Source organism: Chelonia mydas, chromosome 19 (assembly GCF_015237465.2).
Source record: "Chelonia mydas isolate rCheMyd1 chromosome 19, rCheMyd1.pri.v2, whole genome shotgun sequence".
Taxonomy (NCBI): domain Eukaryota; kingdom Metazoa; phylum Chordata; order Testudines; family Cheloniidae; genus Chelonia; species Chelonia mydas.
The window spans coordinates 8,074,494-8,101,654 of NC_051259.2; the positions used below are offsets into that span (position 1 = coordinate 8,074,494).

The following is a 27,161-nucleotide window of genomic DNA, read 5'->3' on the forward strand; positions in this document are numbered from 1 at the left end:
TATGGGGGTTGGTCATGTGAAAATCTGATTTCATACAGCTGATATACTTTTCGTTTTATTTATCAATAATAAGCACTTTTTACAAAAACATTTAAAATATCTGTTCAGACTTTGATTTACAGAGAGTTGAGTGCACAGGTCTGTTGGGTTACATCTTTGAAACAAGACATTAAAAAAAAAAAAAGATTTAAACTCATCTTTGGGGAAATTGTATTCAAATCTCTAAAGCATACTTCTAAAAGATGCAGTCAAAAATCCCTTTCCTCTCCTGGGAGAAGGGCAACATTACACATGATATAACTGATTATTTCAAACTACTGTGCTGTATATACTATCAGTATTCCTGTTGGTTTAATAAAATATCCTGAAATCTATGTATAAATCACACAAAAGATCCTTTCTTCTCTAAGGGAGAACTGTCCATCTTTGATGGTACTTGGTTACTGAACACTTCAAATGCAAGCCAAGATCTCAACAAGAATCTATATAGGAGATTCAAAGCGGGTAGAAGACAGTAGTATATAAGCTCTGCGTCTTGTAGAGGCCAAGTGACATGTGCCACACAGGTAGCTGAAATCAGATAGGTTGCTTGAACAGAGAATTATCAAATATAAACATCAGGGATGTTGGCAAGGGTATTTTCAGTGGAAGGACTTTGCCTCTTGAATTTGTTTCCCTTGTTGGCAAAATAGGGACAGTACGTTTATCATTAGAAAATAGGGTAGAACTATTTTATTTTCTCAGAATACGTCTTGAGCTTGGGTGATGATGGATATGGGGGATATTTCAGGTTGTTTATGGGAAGCTGTATTTAAACTTTGTTTCAAAATGGTATATTCAATGGTGTGCCCAGTGCCCTCAGCCTTTCATAATCATACACCCACACTTTGTGCAGGGAAGCATCCATAGCTATATGCCAGTACACAGGTTTTACGGGGGTGGAAGGTGCTTGTGTGGTCCCCCCATTTCCTCCCTCTGAGCACCTCCTTTCCTCTCAGTGTGCCCCCCTTCAGCTTCCTCCTCCACGAGCAGCTCCTTTCCCCCGCAGTGTGGCCCCCCAGCTCCCTCTCTGAGCGCCTCTTTTTCTCTCACTCTGGCGCCCCAGCTCCGCACTCCATGAAGAGCCCCTTTCACGGGCACTGTGGACCCCCGCCCCGTGCTGCCCTGAGCCCTCTCTGTTCCCTTCCCGACATGCTCCTCTCTGAGGCGATTCAAACCTACAGCAACAGCAGCTCTAACCTCCCCACCCTGCCTCCTTTCCCCCTCAGCAACTGGCTGCTCCTGCTCCTATTGGCCGGGACGGGGCTACATCGCGCTCCCATTGGTCAAAGCCGGGAGAGGGGGCGGGTGGTGGCTGGGGGGTATCCAGCGCAGGAAGGCGGCCGCCATTTTGTGTGGGTGGCGAAGGCAGCGAGCGCAGCAGCGGCGGAGCCGAGGCCCGGGCTGCGCTTTGAGGGGCTCGGAGTGTGGCGTTGCCGGCGGAGAGGCGGCGGGGGGCAGCGGGGGATCTGGTTCCCGGAGGCTGGGTGTGTGGGAGCGAGTGAGACCGACAGAAGTCGGTAAGTGGATGAGCCGAGCGCAGCCGCCGCCATGTTGTTGTCACTGGGCTGCCCGGTTGTTGGGGAGACGGTTTGGCGGATTGAGGGGGCGGGGGCGATCGGAGGATCAGGCAGAGTTTGGGGGGGAATCTTGTGGCCGAGGAAAGGAAGATGCCAAGGGGGTTGGGGAAAGGTAACCCGGGGGTACCAAGCCCCTGCCCTGGGGGGAGGACTCTGGTGCGCATGTGTAAGCCCCCGAGCCGCCGCTCCTTTATGAATAGCCGCGAGCCGTTCTGTGGTCACAACAAAATAAAGGTCGGAGGAGCGGGTGGCTGGTTCATTGCAGGGCTTTGGGGGAGGGCGTGGGATAGTGGGGGCGGGGCGGGGAAGTTTCACCAGAAGCAATTGGGTGAGCTAATGAACCGACCCTCGTATTGATTTGCTATCATGGGGGGAGAATGAGTGAATCCCCACTCTGAACTCTCGGGTACAGTTGAGGGGGCCTGCATGAAAAACTCCCTAAGCTTATTTTTACCAGCTTAGGTTAAAACTTCCCCAGGGTACAAACTATTTTACCTTTTGTCCCTGGACTTTATTGCTGCCACCACCCAGCATCTAACAAATATAACAGGGGAAGAGCGTGCTTGGAAACGTCTTTCCACCCAATATTCCTCCAAGCCCTACACCCCCTTTCCTGGGGAAGGCTTGATAAAAATCCTCACCAATTTGCATAGGTGAACACAGACCCAAACCCTTGGATCTTAAGAAGAAGGAAAAAGCAATCAGGTTCTTAAAAGAAGAATTTTAATTGAAGAAAAAGTAAAAGAATCACCTCTGAAAAAAATCAGGATGGTAAATGCCTTACAGGGTAATCAGATTCAAAACACAGAGAATCCTCCTTTTTCTTATGGCTATTCAGTACATTGCCTAGAAACTGGGGCTGTATCCTGTTCCTGTTAAATGGAAAGCATCAGCTGGAGAGCGTAGTAATCCGACTGTGTGAGCGGTACCAAAAGGGGAAGTGTCTTGAAGGTTTAACTGTAAATGTTTTAAATGGAAAATGTTCAGGCAGTTAGGGCTGGAATCTGTAAACACTGTCCTGTGATGCCTGTCTGCTTTTGTGAGCAGTTCTGTTGACTTAAACGGGAGTACCCATAGGGAGGCGTTATGGGACTCCATGCCAAATCAGCATCCTCCCGTTATATTTGACTCTTTAAATAAAGAGTCAAGTCCTGCTTGCCTTTTCATGCTTTACAAAGCTATAGGCAAAAATAAGAGTGAAGTATTAGTAATGTAGCAAATTTTCATCTCTGTAACATGGCTAGTATGCTCTTCGTAGTATACAAATAAAGTATAAAATAATTCAGCCTTATAGAAAACATTTGTGTGAAATCAATATCATCCCCACATTTTTCAGATTCAAGATGGACAAATTATTTGTACTTGTCCCTTGTGTGAATTCTTTCCAACCCCTTCCTTTTTTAGAAGTTGCTGCAAATGCATTCGATGAAGTGAGCTACAAGCTTATGCTCAAATAAATTTGTTAGTCTCTAAGGTGCCACAAGTCCTCCTTTTCTTTTTGCGGATACAGACTGACACGGCTGCTACTCTGAAACCTGTAAATGGTAGTTAGATTCAATCCCAAATTGTCTTTTGGCTAGCACCTGTTTTCCCCTTACCTGAGTTTAAATGTTTTGCTTTTTGTCTTCATAGCTTAGACTTCTCCTCTGGAGCCTGTGTGCCGAGAATCCGATGTTGGGCTCGGCTTCCTGGCTGAACACAGCAGATCAGCCCATGAAAACTTCCATTCCGAGCCAAAGGAAGGGGTCCAACAGAAGACAGCACCTACTCTTTTGGGCTTGGCAGCAGGAAAGGGAACGGGAGGTGGAGGCTGCAGAGTCTGAAAAGAAGACTGAAAGGTAAAGGGGATAATAATGACTGTGGAAGATGTGGTGGTGGGTGGGGAAGAAGAAATGGGGGAGATAGTCATTTGGCACCAAGCTTAGCTGCAAGTGCTATAGAAAGCAGTGGTCTGAAATTGGATTTTAGATTCCAGATAGTATACTTATTCTCTACAGGTTCTTATGCCATGCCCATCACCATGGTATCTGAGTGGGTTCCAGTAATCTGCCACCAAAAGTGTGGTTCTTTTCTTTTTCCTTTCTCTCCAGGGAGAAGGCTGCATGTTTTTATTTTAAGAAAGTACATGGAGGGAGGAATAGCTCAGTGGTTTGAGCATTGGCCTGCTAAACCCAGGGTTCTGAGTTCAATCCTTGAGGGGGCCATTTAGGGATCTGGGGCAAATATTGGGGATTGGTCCTGCTTTGAGCAGGGGGTTGGACTAGATGACCTCCTGAGGTCCCTTCCAACCCTGATATTCTATGATTCTATGTTTCTATTGGTGAAGGCAGGGTTGAAAGAAGTGTATTTGCACTTAGGACAGGAGGGATGTGATGGTTCTTAGATTCTGCAGCAGTTGGCACTTCACTCTTGAACTGGACCAAGAAAGCTACTCCTACACACACCTTGTGTAGTAATCAGTTGTCAACTGCTGAGCTTTGGGTGATATAGGTATCATTAAGTGCCTTTCAGAGTAGGATTAATATTTTGAATTTGATAAAGTATTCTAGGGGAGCCTGTGTAAAAAGTGGAGGACAGGTTTGATGTGCTTCTGGTAACCTGTATTGCTGGGATGGAACTTCTGCACTTCATACTATTTGGAGAGTCCTGAGGGCCTACTGTTTCATGCCGAGGTAGATTGCATTGCTAGAGTTCAGTCAGGAGGGAGTTGAGGCGTGTATTACTGAGGCCAGGTTGGAATGCCATCTCCTATCTAGCCACTGATGTCAGAATGTGTTAGCTCATGACCGCTATATGAGAGTTTAGCATAAATGAAGAAGCTAGGAGAACTTTAACTGTGGACTGACTGGACCGGACCAATTTTAACATTTACAAATTGGCTAGGTATTTAAAGATCCCTCTCGCTACACTTTTAATTAAGGTCTGTCCAATCAGAGAATTACAAAATGGTATCATGTGTTCTACCTTAAGTCTCATGCTATCAGTATACAGTTGCCTTTAATTAATCTAGTGGGAGTATAGTTTGACTTCAGTTCTTTTCTTTAGAACTTGAGAAACTTTCTAACTTTGGTTTTCTCATTCAGAGCTCCCACTGACTGTTGTTCCTCCCTTTCATACAGGTGACATTTAAGTTGAAGATGGGTGGTGGAGAAAGGTTCAGCATTCCAGTTCCCCAGTCTAGAAATATTACCAAGAAGAATAAACAATTTAATAACAGGCAAAAGAGCAAAGATCAGAATTCTCAAATGAAGATGACTTATATGAAGAAAGAAAGAGGACATGGATGTAGCTCATCATCTATTGCATGGCAGGCCATGCAAAATGGGGGCAAGAACACTGTGCACTTCCCAAATAATCAGAATTGGAGTCCTACTTTATTAAGTCCCAACTCACTTTTCACATCTCAAACCAATCAGAACTATGCTGGAGCAAAATTTAGTGAGCCACCTTCACCAAGTGTTCTTCCTAAGCCACCAAGCCACTGGGTACCTGTTTCCTTTAATCCTTCTGATAAAGAAATAATGACCTTTCAACTTAAAACCTTACTTAAAGTCCAGGCTTGAGATGTAACTTTAAAAATTGAAAAGTTAAAATTTTTACAGGGTTTCAAATTTGAGAATGTTAGTTAAATTCATAGTTCCAAAATGCACAATTTTTTATGGAATCAGATTTGTTAGCTGCATACAAAAATTGAGTCACATGATGTGGGGACCTCTCTTGAAGATGTCCAACTTAACTCTTCATCTCATTCAGGGTTTTGTGTGCTGTGTGCATATACTGTGACAAACTATGTACTTGCAATATCAGTATGCAATCTAAACAAAGTTTGGTGGTCAGTAATGCTAATATATTGTATTGTTCTCAGAATTTGAACTGTGACCACTTAAAATATGCTGAGTTTTTCACTGGAAATGAAAGCTATGGCAGAAAACCAACTTTTACATTATGTAATGCAGCTTTGATTGGAAAAAGTAAGCAGTTTACAAAACTACTCAAACCTTAAACTAGTATCTTTCATACTTGTTTCAGATCAGTTAATTGTGTGAAACCTGTTGAAAGCGAATTAAGAGATCATTTTTTTGCAAAACAAATCTACATCTAGCCACTAGGAGATAGATGTTTTTTGAATTATATTAGTGAACCTTTATTTGGAGTTCGTGAATCAGTGATTGACAGGGCAGACAAACCTGTGTCTAAAATTTAGATGATCTTAGGAAATTTACTCCCCAGAGATTGTTTTGTAAGGATGCAAAAAATAATTTGATGTTAAAATTGCCTGTCACCGTGTTCATTTCAAAAATCTAGAAATGCATTTTTATTTTGAACCTGCACAATCTGAAATGTGCCAACTAACAAGCATTTTGCACTGCCAGGTGACTGCCAAAAAACTTCTAAAACCTTTCCTTTATTGGGATTGCACTGAGCAGTTTTTAAAATGCATTTTTGTATCCGTTTTATATCTTTGAAAAAGCTGAAATGATAGAATTGTTTGAGCTAATCTTAAATTGGATACCCTGTAATGTGAATTTGTTTAAACTGGTGTTGCTTGTGGGAAGTATGAAACGTTTAAATAGGTTGGGAAAAGAGCCATGTAAATAAATGTAAAACTTTGTAGCATATGTAAATTTATGCTGGGCTTTCCTGCAGAAAAAGTATTTTTAGTACAAAACTGCTGAATGTAAGATGACCATGCTGAGTACATGGCCTGATTTAAAAAAATATTTTGTTTAAAGAAACTGTAAAAGCACACGTGGCTATGCCCTTGCACTTAAGTACCAGTGAATGTTCACGTTGTTTGATTTTGTTGTAAGCTGGTTTTTTTAAGTAAATTCAGTGCAAATGAGGCTTTTAGAATTTTTAATAAAACAAAAAACCTAAAAAAAAAAAGCTACACCAATCTGTATAAGGTACATCTATTTTGAATGTATAAAAGTGACTTTAGTTGGGATGAACTATTATAGTACGCTAAAAAGGTTCTAAAAATCTATTAATGTAAAAGTCTCTCAGTAGAAATGTTTATATAAATACCTAAGAGCTAGAGCCCTGCCTACAATTTAAAAAAGTATTCTAGCTGGTTTTATCCAGCATTTTTGTATTTGAGAGCACAGTAACTCCATTGATACTGTAATGAAGATTGAGCCATCCACATCTGGCTTTTATTATGTGGAATTTAGATGTCTCAATACTGTATTTAATGTCCCTCCCCTTAAAGAACCACTGAAGTGCTGTTCTATTTAAAAATATATAAAACCCTATTAAGTCTTCCTTCTGGACTTTATTCCCAGTATGCTGGTTGCCAGCATATTAGTGTTTAGTAAAAGCTGTTTGTAATATGATACCCAATGCTTGATTTTATTCAGCGATGCCATAATCCACTGTTTACAAAAGCACAGATGCTTCCACTGTGGAAGCAAGAAACTGATTTGTGACATGCTGAAAGAATATGAAGACAGTTGTTTAAACACAGTAATCAGCAATAATGAAGAATGAGTAAATAGGGTAATGATTACAAAAAGTAGTTTGCTAAAACAAAAGTGGTTCTTTAAGTGCTCAAGATACACTTCTGTGCATATAGTTCTGTTTATACATTCAAAATGTGCTGGCAGCTATCTATGTTTACACATGTTCTCTCCAAATAAGATGAACAGATTGGCAGTTTTCTAAAATTATTACATTCCTGTCTCCCAAACTCTCACCAAATGTCATCCATTGTACCCAAAGTGTAATTGTGTTATATTTGAAATTTAAAGTGTTTATGAAGTACTGCTTGTACATGTATCAATTGGAAATTAAAAAAAAAAAACCAAAACAAATAAACTACCTAACCTTTTCTCCCCTTAAACATGTCTGTTTTTGTTAAAAATTGTATAAAATGAATCATTTCTTGCTACAGCCTTACATTTTACACTGAGATTGAATGTCAGCATAGATTCTAATTAAGACCAGGAAAGAGGTGATTTTGTAATGTATTCTGAAAATGCTTGATTCTGAGGTGAGAGAGACTGAAAGAGGGGAGACTTTAGCAGTATTTTGAACATGAGCACTCAGCAGGAGCTGACTGGGTAGTAAAAGATTTTTGTGCAGATGGTGACAGGAGATTTTTAATGCATGGCTGAACGGGGGGGGGGGGGGGGGGGGGGGGTAGGAGGGAGACACACATTACATTTTATGCCTGGGAGATACAAATGATAGTGGAAATGTAAATTGAAAGAGGCAGAAGAAAACATTCAGGAGTAAAGACAGCACCTAAAGAGATGTTGGTTTCCTCATACTCTTGTCTGTGACCAGAAGTTGTATCTTGTCTTGTATTTGGACTGTAAGCTCTTTTGGGCAGGGTTGTTTGTACAGTACCTAGCACATTAAGGTCCTGATCCATTACTGGGTACTATTAGAATATAAATAAAATGACAACTGTAGAGCTAGGTAGACTTAGAAATTAGTGGTATAGAAGTGGTAATTGAAGCCCTAGGACAAGGTTTCAGAAAAAATGGATGAATATTTCCCTTAAAAAAAAAAAAACTGTTCTATACAGATCTCTCCTATATTACCCATGAGCACTCTTTCTGTGAGAGGGATCAGTATTTGAAAGTAACAACCCTGAGTTATTTTACACCAATGAAACCATGTGCTAATTTCTAACTGCTTGAGACTCATTAGTATGAAGGTCAGAAACCATAAGACAAGTTACTTGTTCCTTATTTTTACTGTGTATGTTTCCAAAGTTGACTAGTTTTTCTAATGGAGAAAGCATGCACTTCTTTGCTGGCTGAAACATTTTACACAAGTGTCAGGTCTTCCCTAGTGGGTCTGGCTTCAAACCAAAACCCAAGCTATACTTGGTTGGGATAGGTTTAAAAAGTCTTCATACCCATTTAACGCCAATGCCTGAAAGGAAAACTCTTTGCAAGAGATTCAATCCTCCTTCCCTTCACCATTGAAGCCTGAGAACTTAGCATGATAGTCATGTCATAAAATGAGCAGAATTTTTTTTTTTTTTTTTTTTAAAAGATAGACACAATCCATACATTTTCAATGCTCTGCTGCAGTTAAATCCAGTAGGTGTAATGAACAATTATAAAAATCCAGATTTAAACTCAATATTGGTTCAAAGTGAGTAACTGGAATTAGAAAAATCAAAGCTTTTCCCCCCAGAAGAGATGGTTCTGTGTTCATATAGCAACTACCATGATGGGATCCTGGCTACTACAGAACAGTGCTTCTCAAGACATTCCAACAGCAGTGGATTTAAACATTCTGCTCTTCTGTAGCGTAGTACACAATTTTTTCAAACAGATTAATGGTAAACAGCACAGGGGACATATAGTTTACATTCTCAGCTTCACCTTCCAATTTCCCCTACTTTTAACTTGCACTTCAGTTAAATAATCTTTCTAGGCTCCCCCAACTGCTATTGAAATTCATTTGGTGTCTGGTGACTTGATTCCTCATCTGTAAAATGTGGATAATACCTACCTCACATGGTGGTTGCAAGGTGTTCAAATACTACTGTAACAAGGGCCCATATAAAATTGCTTGAATGTAAGATTCTCACAATTTTAAGTATCAGCTGCCTACCAAGAACAGGTAGGGATCTGATTTACTAAACTCAAGTATTTACAGATTTATATGAAATGAATAGTTGAAAATGGGAGAGAAAAATACCCCCTATACAACAGACTACAAACCAGGACAGCCTGAAAGTTACAACAGAAAACAACTTTTCAGTGAGTAGTGTTTCTTCTTCATATATTTCAAACAGCTCAAGCAGTTTACAAATAGCAGAACGAGAGCAAATTTCACTTCTGAAATTTAATTTAGTGTGAAGATTACAGTATTAATTTGCACACTTCAAACCTTAATCTTTAATTTGAAATTTTATTTGAAAAATGCCATGAAAACAGCCAATTCTGCTCAGATTAAAACTCATAGCTTATCTCTAGCTATTTATTTGAAATAAGTGCTAGCGTTATTTGATAGTGACTTAGTGCCATCAGCTTCTCAGTAAGTGGACATTTGAAAGAAAGATTTCTATTCCTGGTTGAAATTAAAAAAAAAATTGTATGCATTTGACGCTACAGCTGCTACTCAAATTATTATGCCTGGATGCAGCTTTCAGTTTGTCAACTACAAGTTTCAATGCCAGCTAGACTGACTGAGATGTTAAGACTACAGATTAACTGTAAAACAAGGAAAACATGCCATTTTTCACATCAACTTGTGCAGAACAGAAAAAGCCAAATGAAAGCTGCATACGATCTGAGGAGTAGAAAGCCAATACTTTTTTCCAAATGTGAACAATGAAATAAAAACCTATATTCCAAGTAGAGGACACAAAAGGAAATTTGACAAAACACTGATCAACTCTTGTTCACAGCTGCAACTTCAAAATAAAGTTTCTTCTATGCATTAACTTCCCAGTGGGTCTGCTATTTATGAGTACACTTTGGTTCCACAAACAGTTCGGCCTAAGGAAAGTCTGTTCACAGGTATTTCAAGGTGGGACAACCACTATGTGACTGATGTGGAACAAACTACAGCTGTGTTCATTTTAAGTCAGAAGGTGCTTTCAGGATATAGCCAAAATCCTATACATTTTATTCCTAATTCACAGAGATATTTGAAAAGATGGAACATAGAAAATTTAAGGCAGGACAGTGAGGTGTACAAATAAAACACCTTTTCCCCAAACACACAACAGGGTACAGTCTTCCCTCACCATACACACATTTTCAAATGATAATGTCTTCAGGCAAATCTGATAGCAGCTGTCTAGAAGATTTTTAAGCAGCACTGCTACATTTTTTGCATTTATCTTGTTAGAATATTAATGGACTATTATATTCCTAAATGTTAATTTTATATTCCTTCATACTTTTAAATATTTTGTGCAGTGTTCCTGACCAAAAAACCCCACATAACAGTTCTGTAATACATTGCAATCCTAGTTATAACATCCAACTGTCCTCTAACATGTTTCAAGCTATAGCAATACAAAGTTCATTTTAAACATTTTAAGAGGCTCTTTGAAGAGCAGAAATGTCAAGACATGTAAAACTTTCAGACTCTAAATAAGCTTTCATAATGTACATAGATGTGTAAGCATTTAAAAAGGCACATAACAGAGAAACATCTATGCTGTTTCAGAGACACCTGTATCTGAACATCCAGATACAGTACTTTATCCATTGTGTTTGAAGATTTTCATTAAAATTAACAGTTGGGTGCATGGACTGTTGGATTTAATCCTAGTCACATAGAATAGAAGTTCCAGTAGAACTGTCTGTTTCTGCTGCAATTGTTATGGATTGCAGCTCCCCCACTTTTTTTTTTAAACACTATTTCACTTCTACAGAATCTGCATTAGATGCAAATTCTAGTTTACCACAGAAAAGCATAACTCCCACTCTTCTCACCGCTCCAAAGATGTATATACATATTGTTTTTCAGATGCACACATTCCTGCAGCTAAGCCTGCAGAAAGCTTGCACAAGAGGGGCTTATTTGCTCTAAAGCAGGAATAATGTTTGTGCATTGGGGAAGGATGATGGTGTCTGCAGGGGCTGACTGGCACAAATACACAAATATTCCTTGTCTCCTTGGCCATGTCCTGGTAATCCCTTCCTGGCTGAAAGACCCCACAGAACAGCCTTTTCAACATTTTTTCCCAATTGGAGCAAAAACCAGGGTACCATCTTCACTCTTGCAACGTTGTGTGTTTGTGCTCAGCTTGTCTGGCTTGCTCATATGCACAAGTCAAGTTAAAGTCATGCTACACTTGACTTCAATTGAGCTGGCTTTCAAAATAAAGGACTCTGTTTTATAAAAAAAATCTATCAAACTCCAAATACAAACTGCACTATAACCTCTGAATCATAGTTTTTGTTTTTAGCACTGTAACATTTTCCAAATAGTCAATTTCTCTTTTGCTGTTAATATCTGAAAACAATTCATTGTAACTACAGGCCCCAATCTTATCTACATGCTTAAAATTCCTTTAAGCCTCTACACTTAAAATGTTTTCCAAGATTGGGAGTCCAAAGTAAATTTTATCAGGACATTATTTTCCCTTTTTTCACAAGTTATGCATGCTCCACTATTGCCAAAAGCCATCTTAGGCTTTGAGAGGTTGATGAAAAGAAAAGATAAAAAATAATTTTTATTGTTAGAATTCTATGTAATCTACCAGATAAATGCTTTTGGTACAGTGCAAGACATGGTAAGTGTAAGTAACTGCTAGCTGTTACTTAGAAATGTTGTTCCCTTATGCATCTTTAAATGCTGTTTAACAACTCATGATTTGTCTACTGAATTATCTCAGATATGATAAATGGGGAAATCTGTATATTTGCCGAGCAATCCTGAAAGTTAGGATAAATCTATTTTGCATTATTAGGCCAAAGGTATACTTAACATTCTTCTTATTTCACCCATTAGCCCTCTTTAAACAAAAAAGAAAAATACAGTTGTATCTAGACAGACAAAATAAATGGACTCCTGTTCTACTTTACCACTAAACCTTAAAGAGGTATTTTACTTCACAGAAGATGCACAGCCTTGTTCCTAATGCTGCTCTAGAATCAAATTCTAAAGCTACAATAACTCCAGTGGATCAGTATTTCCTTCATTTTTTTTTTTTATTGTAGCATGTTTGCTAAATTTACAGCAAGCAGAAAATAAGCTGGGTCTTTAGTTATTTTGATCAAAACATTGATGTTTTAAAGGTAGTACACAATATTTGTTAAAAAGAACATATAAAAATACCTTTTTAGAAGCCCCTATATGAAAGAAAATACAAAGTTTAATCCCACAACTTTCCTCTGCTAGAGCTGCACGCTACTGCTAGCTTTAAATAGACTGCTGTTTTTAAACTATACGTCCAGGAAAGTCTACAAAATTAAAGGAACGTGCATATAAATGATTGCATAGCAGAACATGAACATTAACTGCAAAGAGTAAAGAAAAAAAGTTAGAAATACTATCAAGTATACAAAGGTTCTAGAATCAACCCCTTAAGCACATTCAACAGCCAGAATTTAAAAAGCCGTCTGTTTCCTCAAAGGCCCTGCTGAAATTGCTAAAACCAAAACCTAAAAGTAATTCTCTAAAAAGAATTTTTCACCAACATCTTCATAGACTACTATATAGACAGCAAGGAACATAAGGTGTTTGACACTGGCTTTTTTTATTATTATTTAAATTCAAAGCCAGAAGCCATTTTCTTAACAAAACATCTTGCCTTCCAGAGAAATACTTGTGAGATTACATACTGGTATTGTACTATTTTTCACATCAATTTACTCAAGATACTGTATTTGTGATAAACAAAATAGCTAGAGATGCAGCTCTAATTCACACCCAACTTGAAAGATTTGTTCTTAAGTAATTTAAAATGAAACCTTGTAACCAAAGCACTATCCAGTCTGGGTAGGAAGGGACGTAATTTAGGCTTGCTTGACTAGATAAATTTTGAAGTGTAAAAGCAATCCTTTAGTTATTCACAAATAGAGAGATGGCTAGAGTTTGATATCTATGAATGCACCAACTAACCACAAGAGTAATTGGCATAAAAGTTTAGTTCTTATATACTGTACACACACAACTTGAAACAATCTACTTGCATCTAACAGCGGGAAACTAAGCAATTTATGATTAATTGCTCACTAAAATTTAGAATAGATACAAAAACTGAATAAAATGTACACGTTAACCTAATATTGTAGCTGCTCTGTCATTTGCTTAAATGTGACCTTAATATTTTCAAATGTATATGTTTTTATTAAACATCTAATATTAGCAGACGGGTAAAAACAATGAAGCCCTCTCCTGACAACAATCATGACACTCCGTGATCTCCCATGAATCCTCAAGACTGTGACTCTCCCCGTATACTATATGCAATGTTAGTACCATCTCTCCAGATGGTGGGATAACAAGAAACTTCAACACCACATGTCTACTTGCTGTAGGTGGGCATGAAAAATATAGATTTCCTCCCTTTAAACAATGGAAACGTAACGTTGCCAGTCTATTTCACAGCAGACAGCGTTGCACTACAGCTGCCCAGTTTTCCATTCATACTGCAAACTTTTAATATTGAAGAACAAGTTAAACTGCTAGTTTAACTGCTCCACACCAATTTCTCTGTGGGTGTGAAATTTGCAATAGGACAATGTTGCGAATTATGGTCAATCAAGTTATCACCAATATTTTAAGCATCAAAAAATGCAAATCTTTACAAAAATATACATAGACACCACAATCAAATCAATAGCTGCCCATGACATTTCACGAAGTGGACTCTCTTAGTGGCTTCTCAACACTGTTATTTTAATTATAACCATTGCCTGCTACAGGGAAAACTGACAAAAAGAAGTTCTTTTTAGCACTGTTGCAACATCATATTCCTGATAATTTAAGAAAACTGAACTGTGTGTAAATGAATGATTCATGCCTAAAAACAAGATGGTTACACTGTTAGTGGCCACTGGACTTGGGACTAGTCCATGACCTTGATCTGGATTTTGACCTAGATCTAGAGTGTGATCTTGACTGAGATTTGGATCTAGCTGGTTCTTTTTTTCTCGGTTCCTTTTCATATCTTGAGCTGGACTTATACTGTGTTTTAGTATCTGTTTTAGAGGTGCCTCTAGATTTGGTGTGAGATGCAGACCTAGAACGTGATTTAGCCTTCATTTCTTTCTTGGGCTGTGACTTGGATCGTGATCTTGAATTGGACTTAGATCTTGAAAAAGATCGATTGCGGTGTTTGAACCTATCAGAATAAAGGGGAGAGAGATTTGAATATAAAAATGCTATTCTTAGACATCTAGTACATTTTTTTAACCATTTTTGCAGGAGTAAATTTTTAATCTAAAGTTAAGGATTATAGTAATCTAGTTTTGAATTTAAATGGTGTAAAATTTTTTTTTTTTTACCTATCATTGTCCGAACGGCTCCTGCTACGCCGAGGTCTTCCAGTAGGTCTACTGCTAAAAAGGTACATCAGAAAAAGTAAACGGTGACAAATACCTTTGTATTTATATAGATGATTAATAAGTTTAGTTTTTTTGAGATGTGCATTTGCTTTTAATTCTTTAATATGAAGCACAGAATTGTATTTCATTCAATATTTCTCTTTTGATGAAGCATGCAAAATACAGTAACTCCCACGCATGTGATTACAAAGTGAGCATACAAAAAAAGTATTCAAAATGTTAACAACTAAATAGTCAGTGTGATTTTTCTTCTCCAACTGACTGCTGTGTAGTTGAAGCCAAACACTACACTTACTTTCTAGGACTATAAGATCTTCTATAGTTGTAATCAAAAGAACGACTTCTAGACCTCCTCCTTTCATAACTCCGGCTTCTAGATCGCCTATATCTGTCGTAGTCATCATAGCGAGAAGAACTGTACACGTTTCTCCCTTCCTTGGCTTTCATTTGATTTGGAGCTGCAGAAAGATAGCAATAATTTAACTTTTTTGTTAAAAAAAAAAAAAAAATCAAATATAACTTTCTAATTTCCAGATCAGTTCTCCCTGCCCCTTCCTTTGAATTTCAATTATGCATTAGTGGTAGCACCCATGTTTTCAAAATCAATTTAACTGGGTTCAATTCCTGAGTCAAGCCAATGCACTCTTCATGAAGACCGGAATGGACACACGAGGGATGTAAAAGTGGTTGCACACCATCTTTATGCCCCCTTACTGCTGTTTAGAGCAGCCTTGGGGCTGCTGTAAGTTGTGGCCAGTTGCCAGCTGTGAATGATGATTTGGGTAACAGAATATTGCCTGGGTGTAGCAGTGCTTCAGTCATACCCCTGCCCCATATATACCAACTGGTAGCAAAAAGCTGGCTATGCTGGTTCTACCCCACTGGAGAAAATCTTAGAATCTTCAGTTGGCCTGTTAGTCCAGCTTCATGGCCCTATTATGTCTTGACATTTCTGAATTCAGTTAAGAGGACAGTCAATGAGAAATCTAGTCAATTTTTAAAGAAATCAGCAAAAAGTTTCAGGTATTACACCCGCCCCACAGTCTGCTGATTTTTGCAGTCTTACTTTTTTTTTTTTTTTTAAAACAATATTCTCCCTTTTGGAAACAAAAACCAGAATCTATATAGGGAAAGTGGTGAAACTGATTATACACAAGGTAAACAAGAGTGAAGTATACATCGATTATGACCCTGCAACCAAAATTGGCAGGCAATAGGCTTGGTCCTTTTGTATTTGGATTAGATATAGTAGCACATTACTACTACTACTACTACATTGTATTTTCCCCTTTAATTAAATGCACCCCTCATCCAAATCTGAAGCAAATGGGTATATTAACCTCACACTGCTATGCTATGCTTCAATGTATATTTTAATCATTTTCCATGTTCCAATGAAGCCAGTGTCTGGGATCACACACTTGTGATGTGTGCACTAGTAGTTATCAAATGCATGGTAAAGGATTAACTCATTTTCCGAAAGAAATTTAAGGCAATGTTCTAGCCACCCTCACCTCCCCCTCCCAAAACCAAACATACATACACACAGGATTGAATTTTGTCCTTGCATGCACACAATCTGCACAGACTTCAAGGGTTGCATGTAATTTTTTGTGGGAGAACATAACAGGTATATTGTTTCTCCGATAGTTTGTACTACAAGATCCTTGGGCCAACGCATTAGTCTCATTTGTCTGAAGTTGCATATACATGTTTTAGAATACTAACATGTTACAAGTTTCTTGTAATGCAGACTTAAAATCAGCCATTTTCTGAAGTATAATACTCATTACAACCATATTAGTTCTGTTTTAGAGTTACAAAACTAGAATAAGACTACTTACTTTCAGTTATATGATAAACACCCAAGATTTCTTATACCATATGCCATACTAAATGTGAAATAGTTTATATAATCAGAGTATCATTTTGTATTCAGAACCATCAAACCATTTATTTTCATTTGTCAAAACAAAGTAAATTATATAATTTATTAGGGCTGTCGATTAATCGCAGTTAACTCACACGATTAACAAAAAAAATCAATCATGATTAATTGCACTAACAATAGAATACCAACTGGTGTGTGTTAAATACAGTATTTTGGATGCTTTTCTACATTTTCAAATTACTGATTTCTATTACAACACGAAGTGTACAGTGCTCACTTTATTTTATATTTTTGATTACAAATATTTGCACTGTAAAAATGATAAAAGAAATTGTATTTTTCAATTCACCTCATATAAGTACTGTCGTGCAATCTCTTTATCATGAAAGTGTAACTTACAAATGTAGATTTTTTGTTACGTAACTGCACTAAAAAATAAAACAACTTAAAACTTTAGAGCCTACAAGTCTGCTCAGTCCTACTTCTTGTTCAGCCAATCGCTAAGACAAACAAGTTTGTTTACATTTATGGGAGATACTGCTGCCTGCTTCTTATTTACAATGTCACCTGAAAGTTAGAACAGGCTTTCGCATGTCACTTTTGTAGCTGGCACTGCAATGTATTTACGTGCCAGATATGCTAAACATTCGTATGCCCCTTCATACTTTGGCCACCATTCCAGAGGACATGCTTCCATGCGGATGATGCTTGTTAAAAAAACAATGTGTTAATTACATTTGACTGAACTCCTTGGGGGAGAATTGTATGTCTCCTGTTCTGTTTTACCCGCATTCTGACATATATTTCATGTTATAGCAGTCTCAGATGACCCAGTACACGTTCGTTTTAAGAACACTTTCACACCAGATTTGACAAAACGCAAAGAAGGTACCAATGTGAGATTTCTAAAAATAGCTACAGCACTTGACCCAAGGTTTAAGAATCTGAAGTGCCATCCAAAATCCAAGCGGGACGAGGTGCGGAGAATGCTTTCGGAAGACATAAAAGAGCAACACTGAGATGTGGAAACTACAGAACCCGAACTGCCAAAAAAGAAAATCAACTTGCTGCTGGTGGCATCTGACTGAGATGATGAAAACGAACATACATTGATCCACTCTGCTTTGGATTGTTATTGAGCAGAACCTGTCACCAGTATGGATGCGTGTCCTCTGGAATGGTGGTTGAAGCATGAAGGGACATATGAATCTTTAGCGCATCTGGCACAGAAATACCTTGCGATGCCAGCCACAACAATGCCATGTGAATGCCTGTCTCACTTTCTGGTGACATTGCAAACAAGAAGCGAGCAGCATTATCTCCTGCTAATTGTAATCAAATTTGTTTGTCTGAGCAATTGGCTGGAGTAGGAGTGAGTGGACCTGTAGGCGCTAAAGTTTTAAATTTTATTTTTGAATGCACTTATTTTCTGCACATAATTCTACATTTGTTAAATTCAACTTTCATGATAAAGAGATTGCACTATAGTACTTGTATTAGGTGAACTGAAAAATACTATTTCTTTTGTTTTTTACAGTGCAAATATTTGTAATAAAAAATATAAAGTGAGCAGTATATACTTTGTATTCTGTTTTGTAATTGAAATCAATATATTTGAAAATGTAGAGAACTTTAAATAAATATTTAATAAATGGTATTCTATTAACAGCGCGATTAGTTTTTTTTAAATCACCTGACAGCCCTATAATTTATATTAAAAGTGTATAAGTTGAAAAATGTTGAAATTGACATGTTCCTGCAAACAATTCTGATTGCAGTGAAACCGTATTTTGTGATGAAAATCTGTTCCAACTAAAATTTTTTGACCAATTCTAATAGTCACCTTGTGGTAAATAACTTAAAGTATATTATGTGAGTGCAGGGGTTATCAAGAGACTTTATGTATCTAGAAAAGAGCCCTAAAGAAAAAGAATCAAATTGCATTTATTATGAAGTATGAAAAATAATTTTTGATTAATGTTGAAATAATGGTTGTGTACTATCTTCCCAGGACTGAACTCTCCTAACATTAAGGATAAAACTACATTCTGATACTACGCCCAAAGGCACTTACTTTTCCGATCACCCTGCGCAAACTGGATTTCTATCTGACGGCCACAAATCCACTTCCGATCCAAATTATGGAGGGCATCTTCAGCATCACGGACATCTTCAAATGTGCTAAGCGTTAAGGTACTTGGGAATTTGAGTAGTTAACAACTTCAAATTAACAGTTTTTCCTGGATTTTTAATCTCACTATAGGGCACACTAAAAACGGTCTCCCATTAACTGTAAGGTTGTAGGAGAATTTTTGGAGAGAGAATACTATACAAATCTTTTGATATAGGTACAACCAAGAGTATTTATCCTTTAGTGAACAATCACCATGTAACTCCTTAGCCTTCTTTTCTCCTATATATACACTGATGTATCAAAAGTAGTTAAAGAAGTTTAGTTATTAGTGATCTGATTCTCTAGGTTTGCCTTACCCTCCCGCCCCCCAAAAAAGAGGGGGGGATGCTAACTCTTAAAATGCTTAAGCAACATTAGTAAAAAGTGAAAATTCTGCATTCATTACATGACTGTATTCATGAAACTTATTCCCTTTTTCACCTACTCCTTTAAAACTGATTCTGACTTTCAGCAATTGTTACTCAAATATATAGACCACTGTATTCTATTAAAAAATAAAGCATATACTGAAACATTAAGCTATGGATTAGATGATCAATATCTTTAATCCATAAGACTGTTCACTGTAATTCACTCATATTCCTCTGTCTAGCTGACCTGAAAGACTAAATCATCTGTATTGGTCTGCATACCAACTTCGTCCATCATCTCCTGGTTACCATATAGGTATACTTATCTTGATAAATAAACCAAGAATGAATGCATTTCATTCAAGACAGTTACAATTTCAATACCACCCACAAGTGAATATTATAGGTTCTGTCAACAGACTAAACCAGAATAATTTATCAAGTTACCACTTACACGAGAAACAGAAAAAAAACGGTTATTCTGTAGGATACATCAGGTATGACTCCTTTAATCTTGGCCACCATTCAACTTCATCTTGACCTTTAACTCTTTAAGTGCTTGTCAGAAGGACTTGTCATGAGATGCTTGGTCAAAAATGACAGATGGCTTTATCTTTTACTTTGAAAAACAACCTTTTCCCCCTTTTGTAGATAAAGCGAAGCTTTGTCTCCCATTATGGCTTGTCCTTCTTCCAGCTTTTCTTTACTTTTTCTTTTCCCAAACTCTCCCTTCTCTTCAAGCCTGATCCTTAAGAGGTCTTTGGCTTGTCTACTTGCCTTAATTGTTGAACTCTACTCTAAAGGTTCTTTCATGCTTTCTCTTTGGGGTCGCCATTACTGTACAGCTTTACATTCTCTGAGGCAACAACAGAGGACAGTAAATTAGGGGACAATATTAAAGAAAGAAGTTTACCTCATTTTTATACAAACTGCTTTTGATCAAGTGATTCCAATTTCCATGTTTTTAAATTAACAATGAATACCAGCCACAATTTGCTAAGCACAAGAACAAATTAACTTTCAGTATCAGTTATATTAAAAATGTGGTAGACACTTCCGAGTCAGTGATAATTGTCATTTAAATCATATAGTATCAATTTAAGTGACAGATATGCAACAAAATAGCTCTTATCTTACTGGATTTGGTTTAAAGTTTTGCAAAAAAGGTAAAGAGCAATTTGTGAGGAGTTAATCTTTGAAAAAAAATGGAATACGCCACAATAAGACATTTATTAGATACAACACAAAAGTAAACTGCTTTTTCATTTAGATTTGTTACCTCTTACACAAACTTGAATTTCAAACTTCAACACCCCTCACTAATCAGCCATCTGAAGAAAGGATATTGAACATAAGCAAATCCTCTTGGACGACGAGTGTAGAAATCAAGTGGAACGTACACATCAACTATAGGCCCATAACGACCAAACTCACGACGCAAGTCTTCAGACCTGAAATACCATAAATACATTTTTATATATTCTTTCACTTTTTACATTTAAAGAAACTATTGAAAAAATTTTGAATCAAATATGGCCAAAGCTTGCTTTTAGAACTAACTAGATGATAAAGTACAAAAAAAAAATCTGAGTAATTAGTCTTTATGATAAAATTAATCAGAATAAATTAAAAACCTAAATCAACTGTGGGTGCTAAAGCTCCCAAGGTGTTTAAAATCTTGGAATAATTAAAATTTTATGCTAGCATCTTAGAATCTGAAAACTCAGTGTAATTCAATATTGGGCAAGTGTAAATGGAGAAAAATACATGTAATGTATATTTAGTAAACAGTACTGAATTACTGAAGGTGGATGGGAAACAGCAGATCTCAGAGAAGCTTTTTCTTAAATTTTTTTGTAAGACTTCTAATTCCATGTTTTTGCACCATGAAAACAGCAAGTTACAACATTTGGAAATTCAAGAAAGATCCACAAAAATAAGTCACTACCTAACACGCTGAATTTTTCAGACACATCAAACAACACTAGTCTAAAACAGCCATTCAAGCCACTAAGAGTTAATTGCTTCATGGAGGTGATCTAACAAAAGAGTATAATTCTGTTCAATAGGTCTGTCACTGTTTGGAATCATCCCCTCTTCCCCTCCAACATCATCAACTCTCTCATACAGATTTCACTGTATGTTATTTTAGATGCATAAAATGGCCCTGGCTGGGAAAGTCAATGATGAAAATTTACCACTATTTCCTCACTCTTCCTCACAGCCTGTGGAAGAATGCATGACACACACCAGTTATAAGAACACAGGAGATAAACAAAGATTCAATAGGAAATCTCCACATCATGGTATCTGTACAAAGGGCAGAGTTTTCACAGCAAGTTATAGAAAGGGACCAAATAGGTTCCCCATTCTTTTCATAAGTTGTATGTAATAGTTTTCTTCCTCAACTGTTGTGGTCATTAAATACATTTCCCTCTAAAACTAATCACAAGTATAATCACAGAGGAAAGGCAGGTGATCACACAAAAAAAGCTCTCAACACATAACCTATTTCCAATTCAGAACTATCAGTACCATACGGAAAAAAATGCAACTCCTACTTCATCCCATCATTTCTACTTCAATGTTATTTATTGCATGACTCCTTTAGGGTAGATTATTTTCCTGATAGCAAGGTAAACACTATAACCTTAGACCTTAATCCTGCATGCCACAAAAGCAACAGTCTTACTGACTTAAATAGGATTTATAGAGAAATCTCTGACCTTTAATTTATAAATGTACTTTATATAAACTACCAAACTCAAAAACACTAACTTTATAAATAAAAACTACAACGTTTATAAGTGTCAGAAGATATTAAAAAGGTATAAGGGAAATGTGATAGAATGAGCAGTTTGCTAAAATACCCAGAGTACAAAACAGAAAAATATGTTATACAATTCCTTAACACTTCCGTTTCTTGATGAAATAGAAGGTTCAGCAGTCTTATGTATCGGGAACGTGGATACTTTTACTTTAGACAACCGTGAAATGTAAGAACAACAACAAGAACCTTTAAGGTGCCACCGGACTCCTCGTTGTTTAACACGGCTACCCCTCTGATACGCGAAATGTAACTTTAGACAACTCCTCCCCTTATTTATTTCTCGCTAATTACGGAAAACCCGCCATTCAACACCCTACAGAAGAACTGGTGCAGTAACAGCCTGTCCCAACAGGGACCAACACTACGCACGGGTGTGGGGGTCGCGCAGCCTCGGCGCACTAAGAGCCTCTGGCGCTTTTCCAGCTCCCGGCAATCGCTGTTTCTCCTGAGGCTCTAGACTCTACCCTCGAGGGGCCAGTGTTTGAAACCAGCGGGTGTGGGGAAGCGACACGTGATGGCGCACACATGTCCTGGAGCACAGAATCTGGCCCCCGGGTTACCCTCACAACCCTTGCCTCGCGCTGAGCAAGCGCCAGTTAATCGGCGGGGTCTCTACGGCGACCCTGCTTTCCGTAAGTTTCTCCCTCCCGGGTTTTGTCCCGCGGTTTCCCGAACTCAGCGCGCTGGGGCAAGCGGCTGAGAGCCGGGGCGGGAGGGAGAAAACGGAAGGCGTGTGAGGAATGGAGGTTATGAGAAGGATGGGGAAGAAGGAAACGGCCTGGGGCTCCTTTCCCCTTCCTCAGGGAACCCCCCCTCCCCCTCATATGGTGGCTGCCTGCGCGGCCTAGTGAGCCCGCCAAAGCCTGCGCAGCCCTCGCGCCATGCGCCCGCCCGCCCCTGCCCGAGCCCCCTTCCCTGGATCCCCCCCGCACTTACACACACCTGGTGTCGTCGGCCACATTCCGCACGAACAGCGAGGTGTTGGGGGGGCGCAGGTAGCGGGACATGGCGGTGGCTCCCAGGCAGGGCCCAGACGCGGAGGAGAAAAGAGGAGCGAAGCGACTCTCCGGGGAGAGACAGCGCCACCACTATCAACGGCCTCGCCGCCTCTCGCGAGACTTCGGAGCGCTTCCGGCGAGAACCCAGCCAGAACAAGGAGGAGGGGAGGTAGAAGAAAGAGAGCAGGCGCCAAACTGCCGCCGCACCTCGCTTTGCGCGTGCGCCAAGTCCTCTCGTGGCGATGCGCACGCGCCGAACCCCTCTGTCCTTGCTTCGCCGCCAGCTCCAGAGATCCTCCCGCCTGTTTTTTCCGCACCTGTACCGCCCGCCGCTTATTCAGCGCATGCGCTGCACTGTACCGCCCGCTCAACCCGCGCTTGCTGTCTCGCGCGGCAGTGGCGTGCTGTTGGCTGGGTGCGCGCCGCCCGATCCCTTTCCCGCCGGAACAGAGCTGAGGCGCTGAGCGCGCGCCTGACTCTCCCTTCTCAGGCGAGGAATGGGGAAGATGGAGGAAGGGGAACCGGCGCCTGAGGGGCAGCATAACCCATGGCGCTGCCTGCTGCTGTAAGGGGCAGAGAGCCCCCAACCCCACACTATTACTGTAGAGCACCACACCCCTCGGTCTAGCCAGACAATAGACAAGGACAGCTCTGCCCTAAATGAAGGGCAAAGTGGTACACACGTAGGTGCAGTGATGCAGGGTAACGGTGCCTACTACCCCAATCCTCATCCAGCAAGGTATACACAGCCTGAAATGCCATGCTCTGTGGCAGGATAAGTCTCTCTACCATGACACCAGCAATTTACAAGGTGACATTGGAATGCTAGTGCTAGCCCACCTTGGATGCCTGCATGGCATTCAAATCTCAACATGCTGCACCATCCAAAATGCTGACATGTAACCTCTTAGCTGGTGCTGTCAAAACCTTTCATTTTGGTGCCGTTATGTCTTACTGCATCGCAATGGAAGGTCATGATGTTACACATAGAAGCGTCAGTCAGGATGCTTCACAGGACCAAAAAGTGATTTCAGGACTCAAGGAGAGGATAGCTGTTAACCAAAGTCATGATGTTTCTTATTTTATGGGAAAGAGCATGGGCTTGTTGTATGAGCGATTGGCTGAGAGTCAGGGCCCCTGTGTGCCATACCTGCCTTTGCTACTGACTCACTAGGTGACCTTGGGTAAGTCACTTGACCTTTCTGTACTTTGTTTTACCCATATGTAAAATGGGGTAATTATACCATTAACACTATCATTACTTGTACAGTGCATGGTGTGTTACTTGTGCATGGTGCTTTACACAAATAAATGAGAGGTCACCAACTATTAAACCAACCTCTGTAGTGGCTGAGTTAATGAAGTGCTCATTAAAGAAACCTGTTGAGGTTCAGATCACATTGGGTGTGGTAATGTATAACAAATCTGAGGAACAGATGGAGACATCACCACAAGCCTGAAACAAGATGCTGCCAGCATTCAACCCTATCTTTCTTTGACCTTTTAACGTACAGACTTTGCGGTTGCGTCATTTTAGATGGTGGAACATGAGTAAAACTGTAGCAGTTACAGACACATGCTCCCACTCAGATCCTGTTGTTCTCTCTCACATGCCCACAATGGTTTGTCATTACTGCAGGTTCAACAAGGTTGAAGAAGTGAGATCACTGGAAAAGGAGGCCTTGTATTTGCATTCTTCCAAATAGAAAAGTGCCTTGGTGGTTATTGTGTCTGACTAACACTGAGTAAAATCTATGGCCTTTGACTTACGTGATGTACTTTGCTCTTTGGGAGTAGAGATAAGGATCCCGACCTACAGTAATTTGTAAATTATACAATAGGTGTTTCCCTTTCTAACACTCTGTCCTGCAGTATACTTATTAGAAGTGGGCATTTGAGCTGAGTACAATGTGCAGTAAATATTCAATAAAATTCTATGCACGCACAAAAGCTTCTTTAAAAGAACATGAAACTGGTAATAGCAAGCCAGAAAAGATGGTTGAGGATTAAGCTTACCATATATGAGCACAGCATAATGCAGCTGTGTAGTACCAAAGTGTCTAGCTATTGATAGGCTAAATTCTGCCCTCAGAAACCCATGTGGAACCACTGAAATCGCTTCATGGCAGAATTTGGTGCATAGCAATAAATACATGTAGCCAGGAGTAATTACATATCTTGTTCAGAAGCCTCTGGTATTGGCAGCTGGTAGAGACAAGGTTCTCAACTAGATGGACCATGTCCATTCTGCAGTGTTCAGAATTACAAGATGCAATTATATAAATATTCCCTTGAGGGGTACTGCACATGGTTTCACTTGATTTTGGGAGAGGGTGGATGTATCCCTCTTTCACTGCAAGACTTTTCCATGTGTAAATAATGACTTATTTCCCAAACCAGTAACATAAGATCCTTGGCCTAAACTATAGAATCATCACCTGCGTCATTAACCAGTCTACATTTCCACCCAGTTAATCCATTGCTCTTCCCATTGCAGATTGCCTTTGTCAAGAGGTCATATTACCAACTCTTTTTGCGGGATGGTCCCAGTTTTTCCCAAAATTGCCTCTGCTATGTGATAGCATCCTCCCACTGTAAATCAGAGCAAGGGCCCCCAGTTCTTGACAGGTTGGAGTAAGGACCTGCACAAAGGACGTACATTCAAATTCAGATCTCTCACATGGCAGTGGAATGTGCTGAGACTATGTTGCTATGAATAGCCCTGTAGTAGGCAATGTTAAAGCTTAAATAATTTGGACATTGCACTGTGTTTGCTTTCAGAATTTGTTATGGAGGTTTAAACACAAATATTTTAAAAAACAGTTTTAATTTTGTATATTGATAGGTACTGTTTTCAGAACATCCTACCATTCTATAACCCAATCTCCCTTTGCATTACAGAGCATGGCCGCTGAACTGTTTTCCTAGACTTTCACTGAGTTGGTGAGTTGAATGGGTCTGAGTGGGTTTGTATGGGGAAGTCTTTTATTTGTGGAGGGTTGGGAGCTCTTTTGTGGGCATTAACCCAATGTAACTTTTTGTATGTGTGCGTGTTTTCCTTAAACACATAAGTGCTTAGCATTTTAGACACTTGCTTTAAATTAAATCTAAATAAATACATGTGTATGTCATAATATGTAAAAAGCAATGTAGCATACATTTTTACAAGTTTTAAAACCTGTGATTACAATTTTATTTTACAAAATTGAATATATTTTTAGTTAGACTAGTTCAGAAAAGAACCTGAACGTGTCAAATCTCTTGTACAATGCAATTTACAGATGCAGCACCTGATTGTTGAAGCATTGTGGTTTCCTGGGAATTTACCGTTAGACAACTAATTTCTTTTTGTATTGTTTCCTTATCTAGCTAGCAACAGTTACCAAGCAACTTACAAACATACCTTTCCAAGCTGTATTGAATGGTTTCTTGCACCACGAAACATTAAAAGAACTTTCTTCCCATGTTTGTTCTGGCCAACATCTCTTTGTGCCTCTGTGGGATTTTGTATATGTGTGCAACTTCCACTGTACTCAAGTTTTAGGGCTTATATATATGGGGAAAATTACCAGCATACCTATGCAGGTGTAAGTATACTGGCATTGCTATGCTGGTAAAACTCCCCATGCGGACATTCTTATCTCATTGAAGTCAATGAGAGTTTTTTCAAGTGATTCAATTGGGAATTTAATTTGATCTTTAACAAGCATGCCTCTGAGAGTAAGGGCTTGTCTACTCAGGGGAAATTACCAGCATAGCTATACTGACAAAACTTCCCATGTGGACACTCTTATCCCAGAATAAGAGTGCTTTTTTCTGATTTAACTTATGGCACTTTCAAAGTGGTGATGTTTGTTGAAGGTCAGATTCTTTTCCCAGTTGAGTCACTTGACAAAACTCCCGTTGACTTCAGTGGGTGAAGAATAGAACTGGCACTAGATATAATAGAATCCACAAAACTGGTGACCTGATAAGTGGCATGACTGCCATAGTAGGGAATATACTAGGGAGCAGATTCAGTGATTCTGAACCAGAGATCTGATGGGATGACAGCTCATGACCATGGGACAATTAAATGACAATGTCAAATGTGGGATAACCGCAGATTTTGTGTGGGATGGAGGATAATGTGTTAAAAGAGGAATGCACTTTGTAGTGAGGGACAGTTAGGAGGTATAAGTGCAGGGACATTATTCTCATATGCTTCAGTCCTGTATAATTCATACCTCATCCCAGAAAGAGTACAGATACCTATCAAATCTGAAAGCAAATATTCCAGCTATA

At 39.0% G+C, this 27,161-nt stretch overlaps 2 protein-coding genes and 1 long non-coding RNA gene across 7 annotated transcripts; 2 read left to right on the forward strand and 1 right to left on the reverse strand.

Moving 5' to 3' along the window:
• The first annotated feature begins 1,208 nt into the window (after positions 1–1,208).
• Positions 1,209–19,663, forward strand: PNRC2 (proline rich nuclear receptor coactivator 2). Of its 2 annotated transcripts, XR_006286625.1 has the most exons (4): positions 1,209–1,559; positions 3,252–3,457; positions 4,739–9,343; positions 18,517–19,663. XR_006286625.1 is itself a non-coding variant. In XM_027830198.3 (3 exons), exon 3 carries the CDS (start codon positions 4,757–4,759, stop codon positions 5,180–5,182), a length of 426 nt encoding a protein of 141 aa, XP_027685999.1. In that variant the 5' UTR covers positions 1,359–1,559; positions 3,252–3,457; positions 4,739–4,756; the 3' UTR covers positions 5,183–7,461. The 2 variants fall into 2 exon arrangements, 1 of the variants encoding a protein (XP_027685999.1); XM_027830198.3 differs by lacking the exon at positions 18,517–19,663 and having other exon boundaries at positions 1,359–1,559; positions 4,739–7,461.
• On the reverse strand, positions 12,235–23,017 carry SRSF10 (serine and arginine rich splicing factor 10). Of its 4 annotated transcripts, none has more exons than XM_037882048.2 (6): positions 22,822–23,017; positions 20,396–20,500; positions 18,580–18,683; positions 14,910–15,072; positions 14,555–14,605; positions 12,235–14,391 (listed from the first exon to the last, which is right to left on the reverse strand). In XM_037882048.2, the coding sequence occupies exons 1-6, from the start codon at positions 22,884–22,886 to the stop codon at positions 14,094–14,096; spliced, it is 786 nt and encodes a 261-aa protein (XP_037737976.1). In that variant the 5' UTR covers positions 22,887–23,017; the 3' UTR covers positions 12,235–14,093. The 4 variants fall into 4 exon arrangements, with proteins under 4 accessions (XP_037737976.1, XP_037737975.1, XP_027686006.2 ...); XM_037882047.2 differs by having other exon boundaries at positions 22,816–23,017; XM_027830205.3 differs by having other exon boundaries at positions 14,555–14,608; positions 22,822–23,013.
• On the forward strand, positions 22,204–26,415 carry LOC114021329. Its single transcript, XR_003565934.3, has 3 exons — positions 22,204–22,511; positions 25,779–25,820; positions 26,247–26,415. It is a non-coding gene; the product is annotated as an uncharacterized LOC114021329 (long non-coding RNA).
• Positions 26,416–27,161: the final 746 nt, after the last annotated feature.

What these genes read in the sequence shown, in the direction of transcription:
- PNRC2 (XM_027830198.3), top strand. Translation starts at nt 4,757, where the DNA reads ATGGGTGGTGGAGAAAGGTTCAGCATTCCAGTTCCCCAGTCTAGAAAT.
- SRSF10 (XM_027830204.3), bottom strand. Translation starts at nt 22,886, where the DNA reads ATGTCCCGCTACCTGCGCCCCCCCAACACCTCGCTGTTCGTGCGGAAT. An exon ending in GCCGACGACACCAGGTGTGT is followed by an intron (nt 20,501 to 22,815) that starts GTAAGTGCGGGG and finishes ATGGTATTTCAG; the next exon opens with GTCTGAAGACTTGCGTCGTG. An exon ending in AGAGGATTTGCTTATGTTCA is followed by an intron (nt 18,684 to 20,395) that starts ATATCCTTTCTT and finishes AACGCTTAGCAC; the next exon opens with ATTTGAAGATGTCCGTGATG.